This window comes from Rattus rattus, chromosome 3 (genome assembly GCF_011064425.1).
Source record: "Rattus rattus isolate New Zealand chromosome 3, Rrattus_CSIRO_v1, whole genome shotgun sequence".
In the NCBI taxonomy this organism is placed as follows: Eukaryota; Metazoa; Chordata; class Mammalia; order Rodentia; family Muridae; genus Rattus; species Rattus rattus.
Window position 1 is genome coordinate 108,841,878 of NC_046156.1, and position 17,030 is coordinate 108,858,907.

A 17,030-nucleotide genomic window follows, 5' to 3' on the forward strand; every position below is an offset into this window, starting at 1 on the left:
ATTAGTGTCAATTTTTAGCTTTTTAAATCACATGAGGGATGTGGTTTTTAATTTAGAAGATGAGAATATTTCCATTCCTGATGATAAATGACATAGTGTTAAATCCTCTCACCATATGACAGGATGGTCAGGAACAGCTTGGGCATAAAGTACGTACTATTCAACTAAAGATAAAATTGAATAGTCTATTAAGTTAGGGTCAAGATGTAAATTTAAGGATAATTATCTGAGTCTAACATGTCATACATCTCTAAAATATTAATTGTAAAAGAAGAAATTTAGACAAATTCCTGGGTGGATTAATTATATTATGAATACAATTATTTTTTCTGTGTTTATTCTTTACTTAGGCCATATTTCAATCCAAACACTGAGGTATTAGAACAGTGTCAATGGGCTAAAATGGATAGTAAAATATATAGATTGTGATTAGAGACTAATTTGATCTAATAGACACAATCAAACAATAAGAAAACAAATATAAATTTATCTGATACAATAATAGATTTCTAATTTGATTATGTTAGCACACATACTAATAAAATCAATGGTCCCTGAACTCAGGCTTCTAATGAGAATAATAGATTCTGATGAAATAGAAAAATTTACAGTAAAATCAGAACAGTACTGATATTTATATATATAAATATGATTACTATGATCATTATTAAAAATAAAAACTAGTCAGTTAATACTTTCTTACATGTAACAATTTTATGTGTAAGTGTAATTTGCCAAGTATTGTACTCATTACTATTATAAAAGGGAATTGCTTTTCGGTTGTTAGTGTAGTGTATTTCCCTGACAAAATATCCTTATATAAAATATTACCATTCATTTAAAAGTATAAACTTTGATTCCTTAGAATCATATATCCTTTGATTTTTCCTATTGAAATTGCTGATAAGGATTCATAGATTTGCCCAAAACAATGAGGGAATATTCAGACTGCTTTAGAAACATTTTATTTTTAAGAGCAAATAAAGTTTCAAATCTACAATTGAGTTTGAGGAAAAACTCACTATGGTTCTCCATTATAAACTTTGATTCTTTTGCTCACTTTGAATAAACTAGAATGTGTGAATATGTTTAAATTTGGATCTTAAGACTCTCAATAATTTATGCACTTATGCTTCGTATAATAAAAATAAGACGAAGGCTATTCAAATATCAGTGATTCACAAAAGGCGTAATTAACATGCTCTGAAATACTAAAGCAGAATCTCCCACGGAGTCAATGGTGTTTCTATGTAAGTTGAGAATCCGAATAGAATCTTTTCTAAAACACAGCATAGTCACCATTGTCATCTCTGTGAATCTGATAAGAGCCCCAGTGAGCTTCTTATTGCCTGATATTAGAAGCCATGGCCTTATAGGTTTATTATGTGGTTTTACATTACATAGTCTTAAGGGCTAAATGAGTGTGTGTGTGTGTGTGTGTGTGTGTGTGTGTGTGTGTGTGTGTGTGTTCAGTTTGAGGTTTATTTTTTCTGTTTTATCAGCCCCAGTAGGAACAATAACATCTCCAGAATGTCTCATTTATTATTTCTGGCTTATACCGCAAAGAATATTTTTCTTGATATGAGAAGATGAAAAATATCAAATGGAATGGATATTTCAATACCAGGTTGATTTTGATTTTTCATTAAGTTGCAGGAGTTTTACATCTATCAATTATTACTTGCCTGGCTTAACCAAGATTGAATAAATAAATAGTATTCATCCATTGCATAAAAGGAAAAGATGTCATGGGACAGATATTAAATGGGATAATTTTATTACCAAGATCCTTGAAGGAAACCTATCATATAGCCTCCAAGCATTTTTACTGGTCATAGTTACTGTATAAGATAATTCACTTAGAAAATACAGTTTCAATATTGAACTGATATTGTTTGCAGTCTCAGTGCTCCAAAATCATCCTTGCCTCTGCCGCACAGTACCTCTGGCTCTGATTATGGACGTGAGTCCTCACCAGCAAACCACTAATATCTATAGGGAAAACTGAACATGAAGTCTACACTGCTTTCTAAACTTGGTCTTAGGTGCTTAATATCCTATGATAAAATCACAATTAGTTGATGATAGCAGCCGATATCATTAGGAAACATGAGCCTAAGCCAGGAGACATAACTCAGAGGTACAATGCTTGCCTGGAACACAAAAATCCCTCAGCTTGATCTCCACAATCCCTCAAATTCCCAAAAGGACTCCACTGATAAATTCAAGACTCAGGTTCCTCTGCCTTTGGTATAGCCGTCCACAGAAATCAAGTGAGCAAGAGTGCCACACTCTAGACAAATAAAGAACATCTGAGAATATTTTCCGTATAAAGCCGCTAAAGCATATGTTTTATTGTTAATAGAACCCTAACGTCAGAGCCCATCGTCCTGCTAACTGTTCAGTTTTCCATCCTAGAATACTGGATAAACCTAAAAACAATTGTCATCAAATTTTCTAAGTACTGAAACTGAAATAAGAATGTGGAACTTCACTTCTCAAGAGGAAATACTTTGATGTAGGCTTCTGTGTGATACTTACTCAAATATGGTGGTTTGTAAGGCGCTCGTGTATTAGACAGCAATCCGTCCAGCTCCTTCCTCTCCAGGGTGCCATGCAGGGCCTTCTCTTTGCCGAAAGTGGAGAAGGAACGCTCCGCCCCAGGCTGGACTTCTGGAGGTTCAAAGACCTCGGTGTCTGGAACAGAGTCCATGCCAGGGACATGCAGGTTGCTGCGGTAATCGGCAGCCTGGCGTCCATCCGAAGGGACAAAAGAAGGCATCCAGCATCGGTCAGAGTGGCCCAGCGCTTTACATTCCTCGGTGCAATTGGAGAAAAGATCCATACCTGAAAGAAGAGAAGTCATAGAAAGGAAAGGAGAAAAGACAAGGAACTCCAGATGTATTCAACGTGGCTGGATGTACGATCGGGGAAAAGTCAGGCAATGTAGTGGTGATAGGTGAAGACATGTGCCCAAATATGCTTTCTCTTAATCTGATGGAAACCAAATACGCTTAGCAGCAGTTCTCCTGTGAATTAAACAGGATTTAAACAAAACGACAAAAAATACAAACAAAGAAACAAACAAAAAGGATCTGCAAATGTAAAAGATAAGACTCAGTGGCAAAGAAATCTCAGATACGGAATCTCAAATCAGAATACTGGCAAAAAAAAAGGGGGGGGCTGGGTGTTAACTTCTTAAAAGTTGAGGAAATAGTGAGTAGAAGAGAAATATTTGAAAAACCTTCTGTGGGTCTGGTACTGTAGCGATCCCAGCTACTGAGGCATCTTAAACAACAGTCCTTAACAGTCTGCCAGGTACTATTCCTACCACCACAGGGAAGCTATGCCAAGCACTGGCAACAGTTAGACTACAGACTTTGGATTTCAAACTGGAGGTGAACTTGGACAGAGAGTCAGCCCAAATTGACAAACAATCAAAATCTAGAATTCTGAACATTCCATGAGTAGGAAAAGAATGGTTCTTAGTTTCCTGGAAAATGGGTTTCTAAAGATATCTGTCACCAGAAGGCTGACAATCCATGGGCCTATAAAGAGGTTATTACTTATGACCCTGCACAAACCCCAAACAAATGACTATAATTAGTGTAGCTAATGTAACCAAATGCGGTGGGAATTGGCTACAAATAATATCAACATATTCCTTAATGCTCTCCTGCACATAACTAGTTGTCAGAGTCAACACTAAGTTAATATGTAACAAGATTGAAAATGTTACCACAAATTTTGCTACCCTCTTTAGACTGAGAAGACTGCTAAATCTGACCGGATTCTGACCAAGGAAGTCTAGTTCTTCAATCACATACAAGAACTGTGTGTAGTGTGTGTGTGTGTGTGTGTCCAGGTGTAAATATTTGTGCAGATCAGATGGCATCCACTGTGTTTTGTTTGGGGTTTTGAGGGTTTTTTTGGGGGGTTGGAGGGTAGAGCTAGGCCGAGTCTGGCATGGACCACTGACCAGGAACTTGCCAAGAAAGCTCTGCTGTCTGGCTAGTGACCTCAAGGGTTCTGTCTGTCTCCTCCTCCCCAGCTCTGGGATTACAAGTACCCAGGAACACATCCATGGCTGGATGTACTTGGGGGTTTACATTCAGGCTTCCAAGTCAAGCACTTGCCTGACTTAGCTATCTCACTAGTCTAAGAAGTTTTGAGAGCTACGGAATAGTATCAAATATCATTTTGTTTCAATTGCTTTGATCATTGAGTCAGGGATTTGCCATATAGCCCAGGCTGACTTACAACTTGCTAAGTAGTCTAGGATGGCTTGAAGCTCTTAATTGTCCATCTTAGTTTCCCAAATACTGAGGCTACAGTTCCCTTCCACCATGCCAAGCCTGATACACGTTTGGTGTATAGCACAACACCGAAAAGAACATTAAACAAAAAGATCACTTCATCTATTGAATGCTTTAAATGTTGATAAAATTTTCTAGTGTTTTAAAATTATATCCATTTTTTATTTGTTTTGTTTGTTTGTGTGTGTGTGTGAGAGAGAGAGAGAGAGAGAGACAGACAGACAGACAGACAGACAGACAGACAGACAGAGGAGAGAGAAACAGAGAGACAGATAGACATTCACACAGAGAGAGGCAGATAGACACAGAGAGAAAGGCAGAGAGAGAATGTTTGTGTGAGTGTATATACATGCCAAGGCACAGGGTCAAGTCAGAGGACAACTTGTATAGGTAGTTTCTCTCCTTCCATGATGTGGTTAGTAAGGATGAAACTCAGTTCATTGATTTAGCTGCAAGGACCTTTCCCCACTGAGACATCTGGCAAATATAATTTTGATTAATTTCAAATAACTAAAGCATGATTAATTTATATTATAAAATCTTTGAAATGCATGAAAAACTGTGGTATTAAAAATTAACACAGAATATTTATTTAATGAGTACCTTTTATTCTTAATTTCATAAGTATCTAGAAATCTTTGAGCTCGCAAAAGAAGCTTTAATGTTTCAACTGAAGTACTGTGTTACACATTGATTTACATGCAAGTGTACTTGAAAATGATTATAGAAAATAATAAATATTTCAAAATAATAAAACTTGTAGAACTTCTACAATAGTTTTAGAGTTAAAGGCCATTAACTACAAAACTATTTCTGAGGAAACAACACCAAGTTGTTTACCATCTATTAATCCCACTAAATAATGTCTTTTCATTTTATACAAATCTATGTATAATGCTAAGTCCACCTCTGATTATAGCATCCTATGAATGACTGTCATTCACAAGCCTGAAAGTTAACAACTAGCAGGTAATCTCGAGTTTAAATACTAAAATTGGGACTACAAAATCTGACATGAAACACAATAAAAATCCTGATGATGTTTTACTGCACTCTATACACATCTTCTTTCTGCAAAAAGATGTGCATGTTCAAAGAAAAAAAGAACATTCATGTTATATGTTCATATGGTGTGCAGGCAGCATCCCAGGAACATGCCTTGTATTTGGGTCCACTGAGGCTTAAATTTCATTAATTTGATACAGTGGTGGGTGGGAAAAAGAAGGCTCTTCTGTGTCACAGAAGTCACATTTAGGATAAAAATAATTATGTATAATTATTTTAAATTTAAATAGGACCCATTTTGTTCATGGTGCACAGAACCACAAACCCAATATGGGCCTGAGCTAGGTCCTCTGCAAATACGTTAATGTTAATGTTGTTTTGTTGGTGTTCTTCTGGACACCTGACAGTGTGAGTTGGGGTACCTCTGACTCTTTTGTCTACACTTGGGAACCTTTTCCATCTCTTTGGGTTGCCTCATTCAGCCTTAATTTGAGGCTTTGTGCCCAGTCGGATCATATCTTGGTAGGCCATGTTGAGTGGATATTCCTGGAAAGTCTGCTTTTTAAAAAAAGGGAACTGAAATGGGGGAATGAAGAAGGGAGGTAGTGTGAGGGATTAGGAGGAATGTGGGAAAACTTGAGTCAGATGTAACTTAATGAGAGAAAATAAAACTTGTAATAAATAAATATAATATAATAAATTGAATAACTGTAGATGATTACGTTAAAAAATTAATTTATAATTGTTATATTAGATCATTGAAAAACAGGCACTGATGTAATATTTTCTTCATATAACTGGTGCATATCATTTTAAATGGGTAAATACATCTAAATATATAAAAATAGACTTTTTCATTTATCATTTAGATAAATAGTTTGAAAATGAAATAAATGTATCCCATTAAGGGTCCTCACACTGGGGAGCTGTTAGATGACTAACAATGTTCTTTTATCATTAATCTTTTTTTATGTATTCATGTCCAAGTATTCATTGTAATTCAGGTTGCTGTCATCTTAGTAATAAACTAATGACAGTGATATTTCTCAATGTTACCAGAAGATATTTGGTAGAAATTACTTTTATATATAATTTTATATTTAATTGTACCTTTTTTTTTTCATCTTGAAACTAGGTGATTTTTTTCTATATCCGCTAATTACTAAGGGTTGGTTAAAATTTTCTCAGATTTTATAAAAATTTGTATGAACTGAGAATATATAAAAAGTACACACTGCACGTTATTGACAAAAATTAAGGAACATTGAAAGCTTGGCAAAAGCAGGGTCACTCAATAAGAGAGAAAATTGTTAAGCGATGCTTTCAATAAATGTATAAACCGATAGCGTGGGATGTTTTTGGCAATATTATATATCCTTATACATGACTGGAGAGGAAGGTGAGGTCTCTCGAATAGGGCCTGAGTATTTCACCAGTTTTATCAGTAAAATGAGTGGCTCTATTTCTCATGAGGAAAAATCAGATACAGAAATGAAAATGAAAACCACATAATAATCAATAAACTTCAAATAAGCAACAGAGAAATTAATAGAGAATGGACTTTTTCATTTGTCACTTAGATAAATAGTTTGAGAATGAAATGAACGTATCTCATTAAGGGTCCTCACACGGGAGAGCCGGTAGATGACTAACAACGTTCTTTTATGATTTATCATTAGTCACATTGACTCTGTTACTGTAATTACGAAATACATAGAAATGCATTTAACTTGTTTTGAAAAACGTGACCACAGGACATACAGCTAATTCCAGTACCTGTGATGTGAATCCGAGCATCCACATTGTTCTCACTAATTCTTAGGGCTCAGATTGAAATCCCAAGATTTTAGTAAGTTTAATTTAATATTTTCTCTATCGAACGCATTTACAAATAAACCTATTTTATGGGTACAGACATGAAAACACAGGACACATTTTTAAAATACTACTTAGTATTTGTTTAGTATTCAGTATTCAAATGCTATTGGAGACAAATACTAAATGTTTTAAAGTATGTGAGTTTACTTGCAATCATTATTTCCAATCATTTTCGTCCAGTCTTCAGGAATAAGCTATTTTGCAATTATGACAGCGGATATGAGAAACTGCCTGTTTTACAGAGATAGATCCAGATAAGTTTTAAGATACACATATTTATATTTTAGTCAGTAGCAGTAGATGGTCCTGCTGGGAACTGTTATGCTTAAGAAAATTATAAGTGTTTCCAATTTGCGTTCCTTTCAAAACGATACTTTTTTCCTAATCAAACCTTCAGTATGTCTGACAAAACAAATTTAAAGAAAACAAACGATTTTTGAGAAAATTTCTAGCCATCTTTCTAGATATCTCAAAGCATTTCATAGATATTAACTACAACTACAAGAATATGCCAGGGACAGATATTTATCATTACAACTAACATTAATAAATAAAAAATGCACATCAAAATTCTATCCTATCCTATCACCATTCAAAATGCATATACCTTTGACCACGTACTTTTAGTTATTGTCTTCTATATATTTTCAAGTTATAAGCCTCTTCACATTATCAGAATATATCTCATATATTCATCAGAAACTTGAACAAATTTTTGTAAACAACTGGAGTGAATTCCCCTTATTTATAAATCAAAGCTTTATTTGCCAACATCTGAAATCTTAATGAAATTAAGAAAAAATATTTTAGTTCATGAAAATTAAGTACTGTCTTGCAGATGCTGTTATCTTCCAATGGTTTAACATAATACATGATATACTTTACCTATTATCTTTAAAATACTGATAATTTAAGTTATTTTACTTTTAAATTCATATTCAATAGTTTGCCATGCATGATTAACAAATACCTTAAATTTTTTAACAAAAAAATGTATAAGACAAAGCTGGCAATTTTTAGATGCTAAAAGTGACTAAATTACCAAGGATTCTCCTTTTAGTATATTTTTTGAAAGTGATAGGCATGAAAATAAATTTATAACTTATAGTATTTTCATAGCATAGACATTTAATGAAGACCAGTTTTTTTACAACTAAATAGATTTGTGTAAATATACCTCAATGATATTAATAATGTTTAAAATCATACAACTAAGAGATTATATCCTTATTCTAAGATAGGAAAACTAAATGTTTTAATATACTGACTTACTAAAGAAGCCTGGAAATTTTTCTAATCTACTTTTTAGCCCTTTGGCTGTGGTTAATCAGTTTTCCCTCTTGTGATGGCTTTTGCAGGCCTTCACCACATCTTCCTGGACCTCTGCCATATCTAACCGATACATCAATAGTGCACTGAAAAAAACGGAAAGCACCTTGACAAGGCTACAGAAAGCAGAGTGCCAGGGAGCAGTGGTCAAGCCCAATAATTTTGTGAGCCAGGTGCAGTGGCCAACGGAGAAAGCTCATGTGACTCTGCAGCTGCCTTCTTGTCAGCAGCCTTTCTGTGAAGGTTTGGGACTGTTGCAGGCTTAGATAGCAGAAAAACAAGAAGGGGAAAAATAAAGGACAAAAAAATGAAAACAATTAAGGAAAGGATAGATTGCATGTGCAGATATGTAAGCATAAGGTAAGGTTGGCAATAGAAAACATTGAAGATGTAAGGAAAAAAGTTAGACAATTGGAACAGGTGAAACAGTAGGCCACGTTGTGCCCTGGGAAGAGACACAGCTCAGGGGAGAATTCGGGATCTTCAATCTTTCCACTTTGACTCCATTCACTTTACATTTTCTCCTAACATATGTAGTGAGATTTGTTTAACTAGAAAATTTGGAACATTTGGAAGATCACCATAGGTTGTCTTTACAAAGAAATAAATCCATTTTTTTTAAACAACCTTGACTTCCGAAATAACTTCTGCTACTCACTGTGAGGCTTATAATATAAAACATTAATATGAGCTGCAAAACATCACATAGTAAAAGACATTTTAATTTTATGCATTCACAGTTTTTACTTTCAAAAGAATCAGAATACTTCTTACTATAAAATTAAGCATATTACAATTCAATACAAAGGTGCAATTACTTTTCACTGTAAGTGCTTCCTTACAACTGAAAAACAGCAACAATTGTGCCCAGTGTATTGTGTCTCCCTGTTACCTCTGAGCTGCATAAATGGAGTGGTAATTCTATATCACTTTTACACATTTAACAACTTAGATACGGGGGCAAAAAGTTCAGCACTTAGAGGATGAAAACTACACCCCGCCTTGCCTACTTAAAACCTGGGGCAGATCGCATTTTAGCATTTTAATGGTCCTTAAAAGTCTCTAAAAATCCCCAAATTCTTTGAAAGAATCATTAACAAAATAGCAACACTGTGTTGTGAAATAAAAGAGCTTGCATGAAGACAGCTACCAGGAATATCTATGTAACAAACCTAGCCTTGAGAACTTTTATTCATTCCTTTTCCTTTGCATAGATTATTAGGCTCATTTTGTATTTCTAAGTGACTGGGCTTACTAAAATGCTCACTGGGACTGGGGTTCTACTTAAAGAAAAAGAAAGAAAACCACAAAAGGGAGAGGGTGGGAAAGAAATAAAATATATGCAAAGAAACATGTAGCAGTTTTTCTGATGCCAAACCTTTTGTTGTAAGAGGCTGGGGTTAAACTAGAAACTTGCGGAAAATAGAAACAAATAGTTCTAAACGTAGAATTTTTAAATGATAACAATAAATCATATACCACATATAGGGCAAACATGAAAGGGACTTTGTACTCACATATAAACTGCTGGCAAGATCTGGTTTGTTGTCAGGATCCCAGACACTAAATAGATGCTCTGTTCACTTAGCGTGAAGGCCCGCAAGGGGCAGGGACCTCCGGGGATTCTTGGCAGTTCTCAAGTCTCATTAGGTCTGCATATTAATGACTTGCAGCAATATAAAGAGACCCTTGAGCAGCCTTTCTTTCCCTTTCCTCCTGCCTGGGTTTCCCAAGACTAAGCAGCCACAGATAGAGTACACATTAGCCAACTGAGAGGCTTGTAGCCACCAAGGCTGCCAGGCCTTACTGGGTGTGGGCTGCCCTTTGACATAGTGCCTCAGCACCATTCCCAGGGCTACCAAGTGTGTTAAGGAATGAATACTCTCAAGGATTAGTAGTACCTCGAAAATTAAAACTCCATCATTTTATGGAATAAAATCAAGGTCAAGTGTCAAGAGAAATAGGTGTCACCCAGAGGCAGCCCAGTGATGGACATTTTTCAGATGTTTCAAGAATTTCCCAGGCTTTCCTATCTCCTTGTGTTTCAAATAAAAAGAGAATTAGGAAGAAAGAATTCAGCAAACATCTTTCATGGGTGAAATCTAAATGGAAGTCAGAAAAAAAAAAAAACAACAACTGATTTTATATCAACTTAAGGCACATGGTTTATTTCTTATGGGTTCTTTTAGTATTGGTAATTAATATTAGAAATTATACATCATTAAAGAACAAATTCATATTTGAAATTTGAAGTAAAATATAATATAAAAGCTATATTGTACTATAATTGCCTCCTTTGACCATTAGTTAGCCCACATAGACAAATGCTTGAGTTCGGATTTTGATACTTGTCAAAATATGAGAAGATCAAAGATGCTTCAACAACACTAATTATCAAATGTCTGTTACTAATGTTCTGAAGCCCAGAGACCCAGAACTGGAAACTAGACTTTCAACCCATTTGTGACTTTTAACATCATTCCTTCTCAAGTGATATTTGGTATGCAAAATATGTTTCTCTGGTATGCATGGTGTTTAAATTTAGGGCTCAATCATGGGCCACTGGTCAACTAATTCCTAACCTCAACACTCCAAAGAGATATAATACTTTTCACAACTTTCCTTTGAGCATACAATGACCAATAGAAGACAGATCATTACCTAACCCATCATCCATTGGAGATGCATTTAAATAAATAACTATATAATGGGTATTTGGATTGCTCTTTGATCACACTTACCAGCTGACTGGCCACGGTTGGTGACGTCATGATCACTGTCTCCCTGTTCACTGTCTCCATGGCCGCTGTCCTTAGAGCTTACTATGTCAGCTTCCTGGAATGCAGAACTAGAAACATAAAAAGGAGAATGTTAGAATTAAAAAAAAAAAAAAGTTGAAGAAACACAGAAAACATTCTTCTGCCACCACATGGTCACAGATGTGTGCTGCAGACTCTTGGAATTTTCACATGAAGCCCAATTTTACCACTTAAATATAACTCCCTAAAAATGGAGCCTTCAGTCAATTGCAACATAAAACATGCAAAGTTTGCCCATTATTCTATGACTGGAGCTAAGTACATGTGTAAGTCTTTTTAAATAAGATATATATGAACATGTATGTGGATAAGTCATGGAAGCTAGTGAAGTATTTTATAATTTTTATACAAATGAAAATATATTGTATAGCAAACAGTACAGAGGTAAATAAATTATATACAGTAGTTATGCCTGCCTCAATGGATAAAATGCTTTATACGTTGTGCCTTTTTATATGAAATAATACACCTACTTCCTACTTATGTGAGGTAGGACAATGTTCACACACAAAACTAAGGATTGAAAATAGTTCATACCTGTTAACTCGGCGAGGTCTGTCAACTAGATAGCTGAGCTCTGCTCGCTGGTGTTTATTCTAGGAAAAAAATAAATAAATAAAGAGCACTAAAATTCAGAGGGTGCAGTGATCATCCTGCTTCTGAGAATAAGAACTCTATTGGATTTAAGCACATGTATATATTGTGCATATTTTAAGGTTTTCATAAGACCACAGCCTGATGATTGCTGACTAGGAACAGAAGAAATGTGGAGAGACATTAGAATCTAGATTTCTCTAATTCTGGTGTAATGGTTTAAAAAGAAATAAACAGACTTGCTGGCCCACAGTAAATGTGTCTTATTTAAAAGGAGAATGCAAAGGATAAAACAAACAAAACCCTTATACCTAGGCTTAATAAACTGTTGTGTCTCCCATAAAATTACCCTGATTGTAATCTGTATCTTCTCTTTCATTTGTCTATAGAGTGTTTAAGTGAATACGAATGGACACAAGAAAAAACAGCACGCTCAATAAGAAAAAGTTAGGATATTTTCTCGAATGATTTCGATGTTTATTTTTCAAAGGTACTTAGGATACAAGTGAGCTATACAAATATTTGTGAAGTCAAATTGTTATATGTGAGACTTAGAATAAGGAGATGCCAAGAGAGACTGTCATAATCCTGCCCCATCTTCCCTCCAGAGGCCCTCTGCAGGCTCCCCAAGGCCCACACACCCTCTCAGTCCAAACTTAGTTTTGCACGGTTTTCCCCACTCCCCACCCTTCATCTTTGCCACTGTGTCTCTACCTTTTAAAAAGAAATTGGAATTGACAAGCCAAATTCTTTGTTAAAGAAAGAAGCTAACAGTAGGCAATTCCTTCAAAACAAGAATAAAAAAGTGGCAAGAAAGTAATTATTACTGAACCGATAGATTTAAGACAATTGTTCAAGCTTCCTTTAGTTTACTTCCTGTAGTTTACTCTTACAGGGTTCTGTGCCAAAGGTACTTCATTCAAATTCACACTGTGTGGTCATTCGGCTTCAAGAGCTTGTGTTAAAGCTGTCCAGAGCAGAATTGATTTGATGGTTGTGAGGTTTGTTTTTTTGTTTTTTGTTTTTTTTTTCTTTTTCTTTTTTCAGAGAAGGAACTGATCACTAAACATGCAATCCAATTTAGGCAACCATATAAAGTTAAACAATCTATTGCTCACTGGTACACGCGACTGAAAACAGCGATAAACAAACCAAAATTGAATCAACTTTATTAATGCCTGGGACAGATGCAAAGAGAAAAAAGACCTTTGTCAGTGATAGGCCCCTCCCCCACACTTCCCTTTCCCTCCAAGCTTTTTCTCATATGTCCCCCAGGTTTGAAAGAAGGCAGAACCTTAAATATAGTAGAAGGAGGAGGAAGCTCCGAGGGTGCAAAGAAGCAAATGGGGGGAGGGAATGAAAATAAAATTAAAGGGGGTGGAGCGCAGTCAAGAACAACACGGAAGTTAGGTTACACACCCAGAGGTGAGAAAAGGTGACCCAAATATCCTCGCCTTCCCACAGCTACACAAACACGCTAACACCTTAAAATACACAGTGCACCAGAGGAGATGCAGGGCCGGGCTAAAGGAGGCTTTCTGATGGAGGAGATGAGAGATGGTGGTTCTTTCGCTTCAGCCTTACCTCGTTGGACAAAATGCTTCCGTTGGAAATGATGTCTGGTTGCTGGTCGCTGTACCCGGTGACGATGGCTCCACAGGGATTGTGCTCAGCGTCTGTGCTCCGGGAAGGGCTGCAGGGCTTCAGGAACATCAGGTCGGTCTTGGCGGACTCTGGGGTGAGGCAGACCTGATAGCAATAGTTCTGATTGTGGTGATGGGAACCGAAGCCTCCGGACTCCTCTACCGGCACCTGGGCCGGGTTGCTAGGGACATTGGCGCTCTGCACCAACATGATGTCTGACTTGCTGAGTTTCTTCTTGCGCGCCCGAGCTTGACGGCCGCAGCAGGTGGAGCTCCCATTGCCGCAGCAGCAGCAGCAGAGGCAGCAATCACTGGCGAGACACGTGTAGATGTTGAGTTTCTTCTCTTTTTGACAGCGCACGGCCAACACGATCATAGCCAGCAGGAAGATGAAGGACACGGAGCCCAGGGCGATGATGAGGATGAGTGTGAGGTCCAGTGAAGTTTCCCCGCCGCCAGAGCGGCTGGGGCGCAAGTGTTCCCCGGACCCTCCACCTCCGCCCCCGCCCCCGCCCTGGGGTTCAACGGCTCCATCCACCAGCTGAACCACCAGGGTGGCTGTAGAGGACAGGGGTGGCTGCCCGTGGTCGCGCACCTCAATCACCAGCTCATAAGGCCGCTGGGGGTCGCGCTTGGCTGGGACCCGGCGAGCGGTGCGGAGCTCTCCGGTGCGCCAGTCCAGTCGGAATAGGTTCATTTCGTTGCCCCGCACGATGCTGTAGGTGAGCCTGGCGTTCTCGCCGTCGTCCGCGTCCACTGCAGCCACACGAGTGAGCAGGTAGCCGGGCTCGGCAGAGCGCGGCAGCACCTCGCGGGCTGGAGTCCCGTTGCGCCCCGGAAGGGGCGCCACGATGGCGGGGGCGTTGTCGTTCTGATCCACTATCAAGATGTTGACAGTGGCGTTGCCGGCCAGCGCCTGGGGACTGCCGGCGTCCCGGGCTTCCACTTGAAAACTGAAGTCCTTGATCTGCTCATAGTCGAAGGATCTCAGGGCGTACAAGTAGCCGTTGTCTGAGTTGATGGACACGTAGGTGAAGACACTCATTCCCTGGATCTGGCACTCTAGGATAGAGTAGGTTAATTTTGCATTGGCCCCTTCGTCGCGGTCCGTGGCGCTCACCGCGTAAATGTAGGCACCCGGCACATTGTTTTCTGTCACATACACGTCGTAGACTGGCTGGCTGAAGCGCGGCGCATTGTCATTCACATCTGACACTTGAACCTGGATCGACTTACTGGTGGAGAGTGCAGGTTCGCCCCGGTCGCGGGCCACCACAGTCAGGGTATAGGAGTCCCCAGCCTCTCGGTCCAAAGGGGCTTCTGTCACAATAGTGTAGTAATTCTTGAAGGAAGACTTGAGGCGGAACGGCACGTCTCCCAGCAGCTCACACTGCACCTGCCCATTCTCCTCTGAGTCCCGATCGGTTACGCTGAACAGAGCCACCACGGTGCCAGGGGCCGCACCCTCGCTCACCGCCTCTTTCACCGTGCTGAAGCTGATCTCTGGTGCGTTGTCGTTGGCATCCAGCACTCTCACCAGAACCTTACAGTGCGCAGGCACAGCATTGGGACCCAAGTCCTTGGCTTGGACATACACCTGGTACACTGGGCTCTCTTCATAGTCCAGCTCGCCGCTCACCTCCAGCCGGCCGGTGCGCGGCGACAGTCCGAAGAGCTCCCTAGCCCTGGGCGAAATGTGACTACTGAACGAGTACACGACCTCTCCGTTCTGGCCTTCATCAGGGTCGGTGGCATTAAGCTGGATCACTAGCGTGCCAGGGGGAGAATTCTCTGGTAGGGAAACAGTGTAGACGGGTTGGTCAAACGCCGGCACATTGTCGTTGGAGTCGAGCACTCGGATGGTGAGCAAGGCCGTGCCAGTACGCTGCTGCTGGGGGGGCAGGCCGACTCCCCCACCACCTCCCCCTCCTTCCCCTCCTCCTCCCCCCCCTCCCCCGTCCACCGCGGTCAGCACGTAGCGGTGCACCGCTTGCTGTTCTCGGTCCAGTGGCTTCTCCAGGACCAGCTCTGCGAATCGGTTGCCATCTCCCTGGGTCTGTACGTCTAGTGAGAAGTAGCTGTTTGGGGTTATCTCGTAGTCTCGCAAGGAGTTAGTCCCCACGTCTGGGTCGAAGGCGCTCTCCAAGGGAAAGCGGGTGCCTGGCGTGGCGCTTTCTGAGATCTCCACCGTCAGGTCGGGCTCTGGGAAGGAGGGAGGGTTGTCATTGATGTCCAGCACTTCGATCTCCACTCGGAACAGCTCCAGCGGGTTCTCCAGAAAGACCTCCAGGTGCAGGACACAAGAGGGGCTCTGCTTGCAGATCTGCTCACGATCTATCTTTTCGTTTACGTATAGAACCCCGGTCTCCAGATTAAGGTCCAAGTAAGGGGTCCGTGAGTTGGCCACCGTCTGAAACCTGCGAGCTGAAAGTTTTGTAATGTCCAAGCCCAGGTCTTCAGCGATATTCCCCACGAAAGTGCCATGTTCCTGCTCCTCCTGCACAGTATAATGAAGCTGGGAAAAGACTCCGTCCACCATCCAGAGCAAGGCAAAGAATAACAGCACAATCATTTCCAAAAGGAAAGGAAGCAGCTCCCCCGTAGCCAGTTAGCTACCCGATCACCTCCCCCCAAACACCAAAAAAATAATAATCTAAAAAATATAAATAAAAGTGTGCTGCGTGGGGGCTTCTGTGGCTGTCTTAAAAATTTTTATTCCTTTTGCTTCATTTTAGAGCGTCTCCAAATCCAGCCTCATTTTTCAATCTTAGCGCAGAAAGGGTGACAGATGTCCCCTATGCTCAGCCGTAATCTTCCCACTGACCAATTAATAAAATAACGATCATACAATAGTCAGCCTCCTTTATTCCGACAGTGTTGGCGCAACGCGGCGCTGGCAAATCCCAAGGAGGAAATTTCGATATTTCAAGACTGTCCTAGGTTTGTCTTCTTGCTGATGGGAGGAGAATGTGGAGGAGGAAGAAGAGGAGGAGGAGGAAGATGAAGAGGAAAAGAAGGAAGAGGAGAAGCTGCCGGCACCACTGAACATGCCTCTTGATATCAACGGCTGGCAAACGCGAGCGGGCTTAAAGACAGCGAGAGAATTTTGTGCCGGAAAAACACGGAGCCGTTCTGCAGCATAAAACTTTCATTCTCTTCATTTCTCCGGATGGACGTTCCTCTTGTCATTTTCTTCCCTCTGCCTCTCTTTGCATTTCTTGGCTTTCACAGTCTTGTGTCCTCAACTCCACTGGCTCTCGCTTTGCTGTGAACAAAACCAGCGGTTTCTTTTCTGCTGTTCCCTTTCCAAGCCTCTCTCCCTCTAACCTGCCTCTTTTCCTCTCAGTCCATCCTGCCTCCTGCTTCAGCCCCAATGCTTGTGATCTCGGCTGGCAGTTTCTGAGCTCCGAGCGCTCGGCTTCTCTGTTTTTGCGCAGCGCCCTCAT

General features: G+C 39.8%; 1 protein-coding gene across 3 annotated transcripts in view; it reads right to left on the reverse strand.

Moving 5' to 3' along the window:
• Pcdh10 (protocadherin 10) overlaps positions 1–16,979 on the reverse strand; it is a 59,178-nt gene extending 42,199 nt beyond the window's left edge. For all 3 annotated transcript variants that reach the window (XM_032898444.1, XM_032898446.1, XM_032898445.1), the window contains exons 1-4: positions 13,526–16,979; positions 11,885–11,943; positions 11,270–11,376; positions 2,542–2,847 (exon numbers count right to left, since the gene is read on the reverse strand). In XM_032898444.1, the coding sequence (XP_032754335.1) occupies positions 2,542–2,847; positions 11,270–11,376; positions 11,885–11,943; positions 13,526–16,156 (3,103 nt within the window). In that variant the 5' untranslated portion in view covers positions 16,157–16,979. The remainder of the gene's footprint in view (positions 1–2,541; positions 2,848–11,269; positions 11,377–11,884; positions 11,944–13,525) is intronic.
• Positions 16,980–17,030: the final 51 nt, after the last annotated feature.